Raw genomic sequence first — 13782 nt, 5'->3', positions numbered from 1 at the left:
GGGCTTATACTTTCAAAACCCCAAAGTCACCAACGGCAACTTTTGTTTAAAAAGCCATGGGCTGATAATTAGCAGGTGCATCGACTGTAAATCAAGTAGGTAAAGGCATTTAACTGACATGACAAAAAAAACAAATCAAGCAGATCACACTTTTATACTTTTTGTTGCCAGTGTGATACATGGCCCTTTCCTTCTGTTGCTAGTGTGATACATGGCCCTTTCTGTCTCAGATGATTCAATCAGTGTGATTCTATCTATGTCTGGTAACATGTTGCTGAAGGCAGTTCTTAGTGATTCTGCAAGGTTTAAAAATACAGGAGCAGAGCTTAAGGCATACATTCAAGCTGTCACATACAGAACGTAATACATTCCAAATAAAAATACATGTTTATTCAGTACATTTCCTCCAGGTTTTGAGGCTAGAATCAAAGTGGGTTATTATTATTTTTCCTATATGGGCTTAACCCATAGTCACCCAAGACATTAATGGTAAAAACATGAGGAAGGATCCAGACACAAAAACATAACAGGTGCATGACATTATCTTATCTTTGTTGTGGTGGTTTGTACCTGAATTTGTTGTAATATTTTGTGTTAAGCAAGATCATTTTCAAGGTAAAGTTCTTGAGATGTTAGTTGCCCCAATACAAATTAGCATACTCCACTACCCAGTGGCATTTAGGGTCTGTTTTTTCTTTACTTGGTATTAGCTGTTTGATAATATACATATTTCTAAATATAGCTCTAATAATGAATTGTTTGCTAGTTAGAAGGATATCTAAATAATTTAAACATCCATAATCCCAGTCTTCTCCCATGCTGGAGTGCCAGAAAGGCTTGTCACTTTTTTTTTGTCAAATTGTAAAATATGGGATAGCAGTCAAGTTATTGCGTCCGTAGCAGCACACAAGAGACAGACAATGTTTTATTCATAGCATTTGAATTAAACATAAGCAAGCAGTGACTTGGTAGTATTGCATATGTTTTTGTTTTTTTTTGCCCAATTTAATTTGATAACAAAGGGGCAGATTTCTTATGGTGTGTACTGTATCGTTTTAAACAACTGATTGATTGATTATAATAACGAAACAGCAGAACAACTGTTAGAGACAAATACATGTGTGCTCTACTAATTAGACACAAAAAATGTTTGGTTTGGCTGGAAGGAAAATACAGTACTAATTAGGTCTCTGGTTTAAGGCACTTTTGTCCCATGATCTTGTCTTAGCATCTGTTTTCAAACATGAAACTAATTATTTCTCTACATTGTTATATGAATCATCTCTGAATTGTACATATTCTAAGAGCACTCTGTTGTACAATGTGAAAAAACACAGATCTTAGTAACCCCAGTCCTGTATAACTGACTGATTTAGTCAAAGTTACAGTAGTATCATGGAAAAGCAGGTAATTCACAGCATGTCCAGGTGTTAGAAAGGCATCATGTTTTACAGAAGTGCATAACATGTCCCTCATCTAGGTTTAATTAAACTATCAACTGCTTTTGGACTGGATTCATTTGTTTAGTTAATAAAATGTGTAACAGGACAAAGACCTGGAATAAATGGACCACTTTGCCCACCCCATTACCAAACCAGGGGATACTGTCCTTACATTATACCTAAGAGCCTTTGTGTATCTTACACATACCTGATAAAAGTAGGGGTTTGGCTCAGACTCTCCAACACCATTAAAATCTTCCACATTGATAAGCTGGAAGTCATAGGCAAGCCCAGCGTTGGCTGATCTGAACTCTGGCAGCAGCTGAACGTGGGGTAGGTTCCCCAGTTGTTTGTAACGCCAGTTGTAAAGGTTGCACAAGCTGCAGAAAAAATACAGATTCCTGTTACACATGTCCATATCTCAGTAAATCCCTCCTGCACCCCTGCCAGCGGTTTTGGAATTTCTCACCTTGCTCTCGCTCTGCCCTGAGCATCCAAATCAACGGTTGGTACTCCCAAACGAACAAACCTCGTGAACAGGGACTGCTCCATATTGGAGTATTTCTGGAAAGCCATGTTTTTAATAACTGGCGGCAGCTGGTGGTGGTCACCGATCATAATCCACCTCTTCAGCCTACTGAAGCCATCCTCCGGGTTCTAAAGAGAAAAGGTATTATGAAAATAAATCAATAAATATACATAAAACTAAATAACAAATACAAAAGCAACAAGATTCCTTTCCTTTCCACCGGTGCTTTTTTACTTTCCAGATTACCGAAATGGCTTCCACATGACATACTGGTTTCTTTGACTTGAAATAAGTTTAAAATGAATCATACACCTTGAACAGAATACAGTACAGTGCAAACATGCATATTTTCACCGACCATTACATTCACAGGTCACTATGCTGTGCTGCAGCTTTTGAATTTTGCATGTCAGATTTGTTCATACCCCAAAAGCTTGAAGCACAGTTGACTCATACCCTGTAACATCTGTGAGATTAAAACATTATCCGCAGGAAGACCTTTAACAGTGGTTTCTACATAAAACTTGCATTGGCTGGAAATGCACTTTATCCACAATGGTTCACACTACAATTGCATTCTTCTTAAACCGATTGCTACGCTATACATTATAGACATCCATCAAAAACATTCACTGAAAGGTGCAAATGGTTCAAAATATCTGTTTCTCTTTTAAATGCCATCATAATAAATGGGATAATATATAGATATCAATAGATACATGGGGAAAACATGTATATGTATTCTATGATGGCCTGGTAAATATCGCTGACTCTCATTAAATGTTATTTACAAACAGTTAAGCACAATCAAACTTCCATAATATTCTGTTTCCATTTAGGGTTTTATTAGTGATGTTTTACCTGCAGGAGCAGTGGAATGAATGTTTCAATCTCAAGAATTTGAGCTGCTTCTTCCATTAGGATGTTGTCATACTGTTTTTTAAAAAAACAAACAAACAAAAAAAAACATTAGCAGTGAATAAAAGCTTTTTCCACTACCATCAGGTGGTTAGATTATTTTGTTGCTCCACTTAAAAAAAATGAAGCTTTTCTGTTGATGAAAAGTACATTTAAATAATATCACAAAATGTACATGGCTGTGCTTCTGTTACCTTAAATCCCAGCTCAACTAGGTCATGACGTTTCAAGGCAGCGTGCGTACAGGTCATAGCTATAATCTTTGCTTCTTTTACCAGGAGATACTTGGACCTATCCAGTCCGCTGCGCAGAAGTTCAAAGGCTCTGAATTCCTAGGGGAAAGCAAACTCTTCACTTACAATACACTTAAACATTTTACCTGGATAGCATGATTTTAGAGTTGATGTGAAGGTGACATATAAAATAAATAAATAAATAAATAAATAAATAAATAAATAAAATTTCTGGTAAAACATAATACATGTATTTTATTATGTAACATAATCACATTATATTAAAATAAATGAAGGTAGCATTAAAAAGCAATGCATGAGTGTTCAAATTGTATATAAAAGACTTTCTCTGACTCTGAAAGTATTTTGTGGATTGTACACAAATAAAAATCTTGTAGCTGAAAAAACACGTCATACGACTACATTGAAATCGTTTTGTTACAGAAAACAAGTTTCCAACTGTGCCAAACTGGTTTTCCATAACACTACTACGACTTGGCATTGACATACATGAGACAATAATACAAAAGCTGTACTGTGATAAAATTGTGCAATACTGCATTGCTGCAACCTTAGTCAGTATTATGTAAAATGTTCAATGGGGTATTCAAATTATTCTGGCAAGAATATGTATGTTAGTCATTGACAATATCTATAAATACATCTTAAAACTGAATACAGCTACTAATACCCTGAAATCACAAGGTAATATCTCATCTAGGGGGTTCTAGTAGCTTACCTGCAATATCTATTATCGGCCAGTATCGGGCAAGAAAATCTTTATCGGTGCACCCCTAATTTTATCCTTTTTTATCACCTATGGGAATCATGTAATTCTTCCATTGGGGACCTTTACGCTATTCTACATAAACCGTTTCTGCTGTCTGTTTGCCTTTTTTTTCTTGGCAGGAATGGACTAACCTTCTGCAACTTGTCCCCTTTTGCAAATTCAGTTGGAAAACACTTAAGATTAATACATTCTTGTGATTCACTACTTGTAAATGGTATGCCACATTATGTTCCTGCACTCCATAGTACCATTGAATGGCCCGAGTGAGACCGATAGGAGCCGAATGAAGGGAGTATCACATAGCCCCATGCACCACAGAGATAACATGGACATATACAAAGGAGATAGCTGCTTCTGCATCCAGCGCTCAAAGAATATCACGGACATTTGCAGAGCTTATAGTAATAAAATAATGACTTGGGTTGCATTATTGAGGAGTTTGGTGATAAAACGAGTGATCAGGAGAGGATTTATCAGTATGCATGTCTTTAAAGAGGTATGTGAAAAATACAGTTAACAAGGGGTGGGGCTTGGCTGGAGATACTGTACTGAGTGTCCTTTTGTAATTCAATGCCTTTTAAACCTGTTTTATGCTGAATTTTATTATTATTATTATATTATTTTTTTAATTTAGTCGTCTCCAATCTTTTTTTTTTACCCTGAACGGAGGCTGGAGCACGCATCCTTGGAAACGTGCTCCTGCCAATCCATCAGATTTCGCACTGCGAATCCACAGCGAGGTCACCAGACCTATAGTGCTGGAGGACAACACAGATCTGGCGGCTCCTCTGAAGAACCACAGGCGCCCTGTCGGCCACAGGGGTCGCTGACGCGTGGCGAGCCATAGATTCACCTGCTGACCTAAGCCCTCCCTGCCTGGGCAGCGCTCGGCCAACTGTGCAATACCCCCTAGGAACTCCCGCCTGGACTCGAACCTGCGATCCTCAGACTATAGGGCACATCCTGCACTCCACGTGGAGCACTTTTACTGGATGTGCCACTACGGAGCCCCCTACGCTGAAATTTTAAACAGCCCGTGTGAAATAAACAGTGCATGTGAAAATAAATTGGACTTGACGCGCCTGATAAGTGCTGAATAAATGGACCGCTAAGGGTTAACACAACCAAATGCAATCAACTGTATGTTATCCTGACTAAGCCTTTTGCTGCCATACCAAGAAAGAGTTCAGCCCATTGGAATTGTCCTCCTGTTTCATAATAATAAGTGTGAAATAAGGTCAACTCCTTGAAAGGGACTCAAAAAAACCTCAATAAATCGTTGTTATAAATAGAAAAGCCATGCACTGAAAGCAGTACAGCCATGTCTACAAATTGATAATTTGACAGATGGTCCCCCTCCATGCTTTTAATTATTTAATTTTTTTTACACACTTATTAATAAATGCTTCTTCCATATGTGTCATTCCTTTTAACCCTAATTTCTAACAAAGTGGTTTATATCAAATGTAACCCTTTTTTTTTTTACACTTTAAGCAAATTTACAGTATACTCTGTAAAAAGCTCCAAGTATAATGTAGAAAAACTGCACTCTGAACATCCACAGTTCTTGCCATACATGCAAGACGACATCAATGCGAACACTCAAACCACTCAACTACAGTATGCACCTATTTAAAGACATGTGAAAAAGCCAAAGGGCGATTCTAGCTCAGGAAAAAAGGACTGGACCAATTCCAAATACCAACACTCCAGCTGGTGGGGGGTGTTCTGTCAAAGAAATGCCAATTTTAATGACACCTAAACTCTCTCTTTTTGGAGGATGATCTAGACAAAAATCTTTTTCAAGCAAGTTTTAAGGGCTTTCCAACAATAAGTAATTAAATTGGCAGAAGTGGAATTGCCCCTGTTGGTCCACTTAAGTTGGAATGAGACACAATTTAAGCAGGACTGACGTACCTCCAGCTGAGTGAATATTTTCTTTATGTGCCTGAAGCAACCTTCAGCAACGTCCATATCTTCTTCATAGGACTGTCCTTTAAAGATAGGCTGTGGTGCATTCGAGAAGTACTTGTGGAAAGGAAAATGCCTGTTAACGTCCTGAACATCAACCTGCTTTCCAGGTTTGGCTTTTACTTTGCTGAGGTACTCCTCCCAGCGAGACATCACCTGGAGAAAAGAGATGGGAAAGAGAGAAGGGCATGTCACTAGAATGGAGAAGCTTTCACCAGATCATTTAGGGCATCAAATGGCAAGTTATACTAGTAAATAGGACATCAAAGGGTAAGTTATACTAGTAAATAGCATCACCCCGGAAGTACAGGGCTTGAACTTTTCGTTTTTTTTATTTTCCAAATCTCTATCTCCCTTTAAATGTTAATTAGTAGTTGTTAAGCTATCTCTGAATCCTAACAAAAAGGGAAAAACTACCAATTATAGACTGGGTTTAAGATTATTTTTGTCTTTGATACAAATAAAGGAAATTTTAAATGATTAAACTTGCTAACAGTGTACACTCCGTTCTGGGTATCTTACACTGAAGAAAAAAAGGTCTGTAAAGACAATTCTGAACGAGTGAAAATAACAAAAGCACAGTGAATGAAGAAGAATGAAATGCAATCATAATTAATGTAATTTGTCACGTCTGTTTGAAATAAACAGTAAGCTAATCAGAATCTGGCTCAGTAAAGATATAAGGTAAAACAAGTGACATTGTTTTGTAATTAACAGCTTTTTCTAAGTTTAATTAGGAAACAGAAATGGCTGAAAATAAGTTTCAAAGGAACATCACATGATCAAAAATAAAAGCCAAAAACGTCAATCCCTTATAGTACAGTTTTACTGGATTCCACCTGTAACAGCAATCAGATTAAATCATATAAAAAATAAAACACTATTTTGGCACCAGTAAAGAACCAATAACTTATTGCATATTTTAAGGAGCATAAAAATAGCTGGTATAATAAATGGCTCAAAATATGCCACTCTGTGCATGGAGAGGGCTTATAATTTATAGTGCTGTGCTACAGTTGCAGAAACCCTGTCACGTATGAATGGCAGCTATGCCATTAATCACACTCCAAGTTCAAGGCTGCTTTGCACCAAACCGAATACAAAACAAACATTAAACTGGACTGGATAAGTGATCCAAAATCCTACCTTTCATTTTGGATGTTCTTTGCCAAAATACCTTTCTTTGATCATAAATTCTGCACATAATCTCTGCAGTATGTTTTATTGCTGCTCAATTCCAATGCCTTTCTAATTAGAGGAAATGCAGAAACTAGAGCCAACATTCTGCCAATGTAAAGACTTTTTCACGTTCTCTGGTAATAAGCTAGTATAATTTTAACTGTTTAATCACTGGAGACTTGTATACGGTGTCTAGAAAAGATCACTCCACTCAAAAACAGCAGACCAGTAAGAAGTGAAGCGTTAACTACATATATTCTAATACAAGTCACAAGATGATGAGACTTATATTACAGTATATGTGGATGCTATATCTGGATACCAAATACATGGAGGTTGGAATTTGTATTACAAATAACAAAGTTAATTGGTGCTGGGACCTGGAATGCATTTCAGCAGCAGAAGTACCAACAACATAAACGTAAATTAATACAGAGGACATTTTACAAATTCCTCCATTGTTGGTTTTAAAACACATGCTCCCTTGAGAACAGTTTTTAAATAAATAAATATATATATATATATATATATATATATATATATATATATGCATTTTCAGCATACTAGTACACATTGAGTTTTTGCCGTGTGCTATATTTCCAAAATCATACACCCGTGACAGAGATAGACAGATTGCTGATACATCTGTTGACCAGGCTTATGTTTCTTTAGTTTTACTTACATTTAAAGATTAAAATCTGTTTAGCAAGAAAGCAGTTGTAATCGGTTTTCTTTAAGGCAGAACACATGCGAATAAATAGTATACCATTTTATATTCTGTTTAAACTGTTTATAATGTTTTACTATTTACACCATTATACAAATTTTCCATGGTATTTTTGAAGTTCTACCAGGCTTTTGACATTGTTACACTCTGCATTTACCATTGTTTACCCTGGTTTGCCAAGTAAATAATATGCTTTTACCATGCCTTGCTATTACCTATGCTTACATTACACTTTTCTATGCTCTTACTATGGTAAGATTGTTTACACCAGAAGGGTGGGTTATACACAGTATGGGACTCGTTTTTGAATGCCTTTGCAAACATTCCAATCCACTGGTGTGCTGCTGAAATTCAGAACGGAGCTTCGCTTCAGTGGTTCAAACAATATCTCCATCAATGGATATTTTACAACAACTTTAAAATGTCTGAAATAATTTCAGATTTCTATTGTTTTTTAAATGGACCCTGATTTCCTGGAGAAAGAGTTCAGGACAGAAATGCCAGTTACCCATCTCCTGACATCTGACTCTTTAAAAAGACAGTATGCGAAGAGGCCATAAAAAGGGTTTGAAATGAATGCACGTCTAAGCATAGTCTGTTGACAATAAAAGTAAAGATCTGTCAGGTAAACTAATCCCTAAATATATTTAATTTAAAAACAAAAATACACTTGTGGTATAAAATAAATACTGAATAATTGTTCGTGGTATTCGTTTTTTTACTTATGCGGCAAATAAACCCGTACACCACGAACGATCATGCAGTATCCTCTATACAAGGGAATTTTATACTAAGCAGCATAATTGTTTCTGACACAGGAAAATGAACAAAAACACGAAAAACAGCTGCTAGACAATTTTTATGTGTGATTGCACCACCTAGTGTTGCAAAACAAACATCTCTGTGTGTCAACCTCTTACTTGATACAAGTAGAAATGGCCAGCTGTCTCACAAGTGTAGGAAACATCTCCTGGCACATTAAGGCTCTCCTGAAGCCGTCCCACCTCCCTCAGAAGCTCCAACCTCCGAGCCAGGACATAGTTAACTCGCCCATACCTAAAGGCAATTCCCAGGACACAACATTCAGTCTTAGCTAATGACATCCTTTTATTACAATACAGTTAAAACATGGAACACTGAAATACATTTTTGGTTTTAAACATTTGAGACATAATAAACATGAATAAATTGGCTGGCAAGTAAAACACTGTAACCAGGGTGCTTGGGGCATAGTTTTTTTTTTTTTTTAAATGTAGTTGGCTTACTGCTCGCAACCCCCCCGCCGACTCGGGGAACGGAGGTTGGAGCACGCGTCCTCCGAAACGTGCTCCTGTCAATCTGTCATTTTTTGCACGTGGATTCCCCTGCCGACCCAGGCCCTCCCTACCCAGGCAGCGCTCGGCCAATTGTGCTCCACCCCCTAGGAGCCTGCAATCCCCAGGCTATAAGGCACATCCACATGGAGCGCCTTTTCTGGATTTGCCACTTGGCAGCCCTGCTTGGGGCATAGTTAATAAAAAAGATCACAGGATGGGGTATACCCTGAAACCAATCCCTGTGCTGTGGACTACGTTTAGTTTTTGATCTCTGTGCATTACAGATATTCAAAAGTACTTCATTTTGCTCTCAAATGGAACAGGTTACATGTAATATTAATTACCACAGAAAAAAAGCAAAAACAAAATTAAACACTGACAATGGTCCCCAATAAATCCACCTGAAGGGATCAAATGACAGTTATTTCAATCGTATTTACACTTCTGAATTGCATCCTGTTGGGATTTCATGCCTCTACACTTTTTGAAATGTAATGCTGCTTTCTAGGTGGGCAGAGGATTTGACATTCTTCTTATTTTGGCAACAGGATCATAAAGCTGTGCAATGGATTATCATTATTACAGCGGCAAAACTGCAGCTAGTGTTGACCACAGCAGTCTATTTACTCCTGCCATGCAAAGCTGGAGATCTGTTTTGAGCTGTGACTACAGAAATACAAATCAGGCTAAGATAATTAAACTCTTTGGATGTTTAACTATTGGTGGCTTAACTTTACAAGAGTGTAGCACAGACAGAAAAGGAAAATCTTTTAGCCTGCAGTATAGTGTTATTAAACAAATTGTTTTATAACTTATTAATATATTTCCATATTTTATGTATCTGTACGGCTTAATATTTAAGTTTTAACATGTTCACTGAGTAAGAACTTAAATGTTAAAATGTAAGTAATGTACTTAATTTGCAGTCAGTGTGATACCTCCAAAAAAAAAAGCACTGAGCCGATTATGAACCTTGTAGAACACACACACACGGTTGTACAGTAGTTCAAAGTAACACTGCAGTTAAAATGGAATGCTCTTTTTTTTTTAATGCCAACCCCATTACCATTAAAAATTGTACAGCACTGTATTTAGCGAGATTACTCATGACTTCAAGGTAACGTTGCATTTTATCCACTGAAAATACATTTTACTCTCTGTGTTAAAACTAGAGGCTAAGTTACTCCCAGAGCCAAACCCTTATCTGGAGCGCTGCATGCTGGCAGTAAATTTTGTTGAAGGTTCAGGATTTCACAAATTCAAGGCTTTTGTGCAGCCGGAGTACCATGTGCCTTTGAGGAAAACTATAACTGAACGCATTGCGAAACACTATAAAGAGTGTGCAAATATGCTTCATCTGTGTCCTCAGAACGTGTTTTTTCCACTACTGGACTTGCAGTCAATCGTTTGCGCACAAGACTCACCCTGGAGCATGTTAAGATGTGTTTTTTTTTTTTTTTTTTTTTTCTTTTGCAAAAAACAACTGAAAACATGTAACTAAAAAGTTGAGTGATGCAGTTAAACTAATATTAAAACAGAATTTTTTTATTATTAATTTTTTCTTTAAGGATTTCTGAATGAAGCAGGAATTTGACAACTACTGAAACATTTTGAATATTCCTGGATTTGTGTTGTGGAGCTTTTGTTCAACTGAGTTTACTGTTCTTAGTAACTTCAGCACTGGATACATGATTCTTGGTAATTATAATAACACAAGAAACGTACCAATTGTGTACAGAATAGATGTCAGTGTCATTTTTTGTTATTTAAACTACCAAAGTAACAAGAGTATAATCGAACACCTAATAAAACATCCCTACTTTAGACACATGTACTGCAGGAGGCCTTTACGTGACTGAAGGGATAGTTAGCTTATCTGTGTGTCAATAATCTCTATGATGCCTGAGTTTTATACACACCCACCTGATCATTAAGGGGTCAATTTGCCACTGTGGCTTTGCTTGGTTCAGGAAAACTAAGTCACAGTAAGAAACATTGCACAGACATGTTTGATTGGGATATTGCATTTGAAATAATTACTTTCATGCTAAAATTGCATACAGGCCCAAATAAATTAATCAAAGTAATGGAAATGTTAAACAAAAAAAACAAAAAGTAACCGCTGTTTTGTTAAACTTCCACACCTGTAAATATTCACGTGAAGCCTCTGTTTATCAACAAATTAAGAACAAGTTGCAAATCTGTGATCTTGCTGTGAATAGTCCACCGCCCAGTTTGACAGGTTAAACAGTAAAGCAATTTAGCCAGAACCCAAGTGGTTCTGTCATCTTCATGATGCATTCCAGACTACAGAAGTTACCCATAAAGCTGTTATTCCAGAGTGGTAGTTTAGTGTGAAGCCCTGCCATCTGCCCTGCCACCTGCCCAGCTCACCTGCTGAAATCCTTCTCGGTTTCCAGCTCCTCCTCCCCGTGACCCATACGCAGGAGGTGACGCTCGTCTATGTCCAGAGCCATGATCTTCTCAAACAGCTGGTTCAGAGCCTGCAGAGATTGATAGGGACAGGGGGGAAAGACACTTTTTAGAAGTGATGAGAGGAAATTAAAAAAAAAAAAAGAAAGCTTTACAGCTTCTGGGACAGGAGCCTAGTTTGACAAGTCATTTGAAAAGAAAGCAAAGAGGACAGGGCATTCAAAAATTAGACTAGAGGCTTTCCAAATGGGAAACACGCAACAAAATGTAAATACAAGGTGTGCCATCTGACCAACAATCGAACAGAGGTTTGCATTTTGCTACACATGTAATGGTGAATTAAACAACTTCAGAAATATACCCTGAATTATGAATTATAGGCAAGGCCCTTGTATTTTTGTTTAAAGTATCATGGGAATGTATTAGTGTATAAAATCATAATGAACTCCAGTTTTCTGGGTAAATATCAAGATAGAATAAGCCAGAAAACAAACACAATGTAACTTGGTTCTCTGTAGCACTTAAACGGAACCAAAAAACAAAAGCTACTGTACAAGCTTATGAAACCCTTACCTCTCATCTGACCCACATTAAAGACACTTATTTTTAAACTTTTTTTTTTTTTTTTTTAATAAACAGTTTGCTGTTGGTGTTTATTTGAAACCATTTGTATTTCTACATTAAACAGTTGTGTCAAATTAAAACAAAACAAAACTTAATTATCATAAACACCTCTGCATAACTGTAAACTATTGGACATTCTTCGTTTAATAAGCTTTTGTAAACCTTTGAATGTTTCAGTTAAGGGAAAAAACAACAACAACAACAAACAACACAAACGGTTGTTGCTTATGGATCATACATTTGAGTTATTTTCTTTGTACTTACTTGGTTAGAATGTGTTACTATTAGAGTTCTTTGTTCTGGGAAATTGTGATAGAGATTAGAAATTATCTGCACAGCCACATCAGTTTTTCCTGTACCTGGAGGTCCTACAACCTACACAAATCAAATCAAAAAGCATGTTAGGCAATTCCAATGCACTCTATATGACAAACAAAACAGCCAAATATACTTAAGATTATGCATGTAACATCTAAAAGAACAACTGCTTTTTAAAAGATTTTTAACAGCTGGTGAACTCGTTTTTAAATAAGCACTGCTGCTACTACAACTACCATTACATCATCACTGACTTTGAGGTGTAACACAATCTGAGTTTACAAATCACAAGCTGTCACCCGAACACATCCTCCAGACATCTCCGGCAGTTTGTGAATGAGTAAACTAACTGTGGGTCATTACCATGAGCTTGACCTTGATCTTGTAATAAAAAGAAACAAGTCTTGGAGTCAATGTCATGTGGCTTTGCAGCTCACAGATAAACTTAAAAAACATAAGTTTAGAACAGTTTAACATACTTAACTATCGTTTAAAGAAAACAAAATATTCAGGTTATTAGGTAAGTAGTAGGTAGGTACTGGTGTCTGATCTGATAAAGATCAACAATCCTGTCCAAGTTATATTTGGATGACACATCCTTTTTTTGTAGTAAATCGGGCTTTTGTATGTACAGTAGAGGCTCCGGCAGTAGTTCCTCTGCCCTGACAATTAGGAGCAACAGTGTTTCTGAGATTTGTATGAAATGCAAGTTTCTTTTGTCATGTTCTAGCTATAGATGCTCGTGGAATGTAACAGCTGTCAGTGCACTTCTACTTGTCCTGGTTAAACTGTGTTCACTGTCTTTACTGTGGGGACAGGTTAGATCAGACAAGCTTTCCTCAAAAGTCAACCAACTTCTCCAATATCAAAGCGATTTCGCCCATGTCAGCAACAATCTGAGTTAGTTACCATAATAGTACACAGAGCAATACCAGCCATTGGGGACTTTACCTGTTAAGGTATGGTATCTATTGTGAATGCCAGTACAGTTTAAAGCTGGTAATCTAATACATGCATCATTTTTAATAGCAACCGATTTATATATTAGAAAAAATAAAATAAAAAAATCATTTTCAGAGATGCAATTTAAATCCAGTTGAAAACTACACAAAGGTAATCTCAAAATGTACTCTTACCATGGTCAGTCCTGGTTGCATGCCTGCACGTATAGCCTCTATTTGTGTAGGTGTGAACTGAATTGTATTGCTGTAACAATAAATAAACCAATATTCATACAAACATACAAGTGACAAGCAACTGTTATAAATAGTAGCACTCTGAGTTTACACAGCAGCCTGTTAA

General features: G+C 36.9%; 1 protein-coding gene across 1 annotated transcript in view; it reads right to left on the bottom strand.

Moving 5' to 3' along the window:
• LOC121329998 (RNA helicase aquarius-like) overlaps positions 1-13782 on the bottom strand; it is a 39784-nt gene that overhangs the window by 9031 nt on the left and 16971 nt on the right. The window contains exons 23-31 of the mRNA XM_041276181.1: positions 13617-13686; positions 12427-12537; positions 11500-11609; positions 8710-8845; positions 5830-6039; positions 3084-3221; positions 2833-2904; positions 1912-2099; positions 1651-1822 (exon numbers count right to left, since the gene is read on the bottom strand). Coding sequence (XP_041132115.1) covers positions 1651-1822; positions 1912-2099; positions 2833-2904; positions 3084-3221; positions 5830-6039; positions 8710-8845; positions 11500-11609; positions 12427-12537; positions 13617-13686 — 1207 coding nt within the window. The remainder of the gene's footprint in view (positions 1-1650; positions 1823-1911; positions 2100-2832; positions 2905-3083; positions 3222-5829; positions 6040-8709; positions 8846-11499; positions 11610-12426; positions 12538-13616; positions 13687-13782) is intronic.

This window comes from Polyodon spathula, chromosome 17, assembly GCF_017654505.1.
Source record: "Polyodon spathula isolate WHYD16114869_AA chromosome 17, ASM1765450v1, whole genome shotgun sequence".
Lineage (NCBI taxonomy): Eukaryota > Metazoa > Chordata > Actinopteri > Acipenseriformes > Polyodontidae > Polyodon > Polyodon spathula.
The sequence above is the reverse complement of the archived record's forward strand: the minus strand, read 5'-3'. Positions and strand labels throughout refer to the sequence as shown.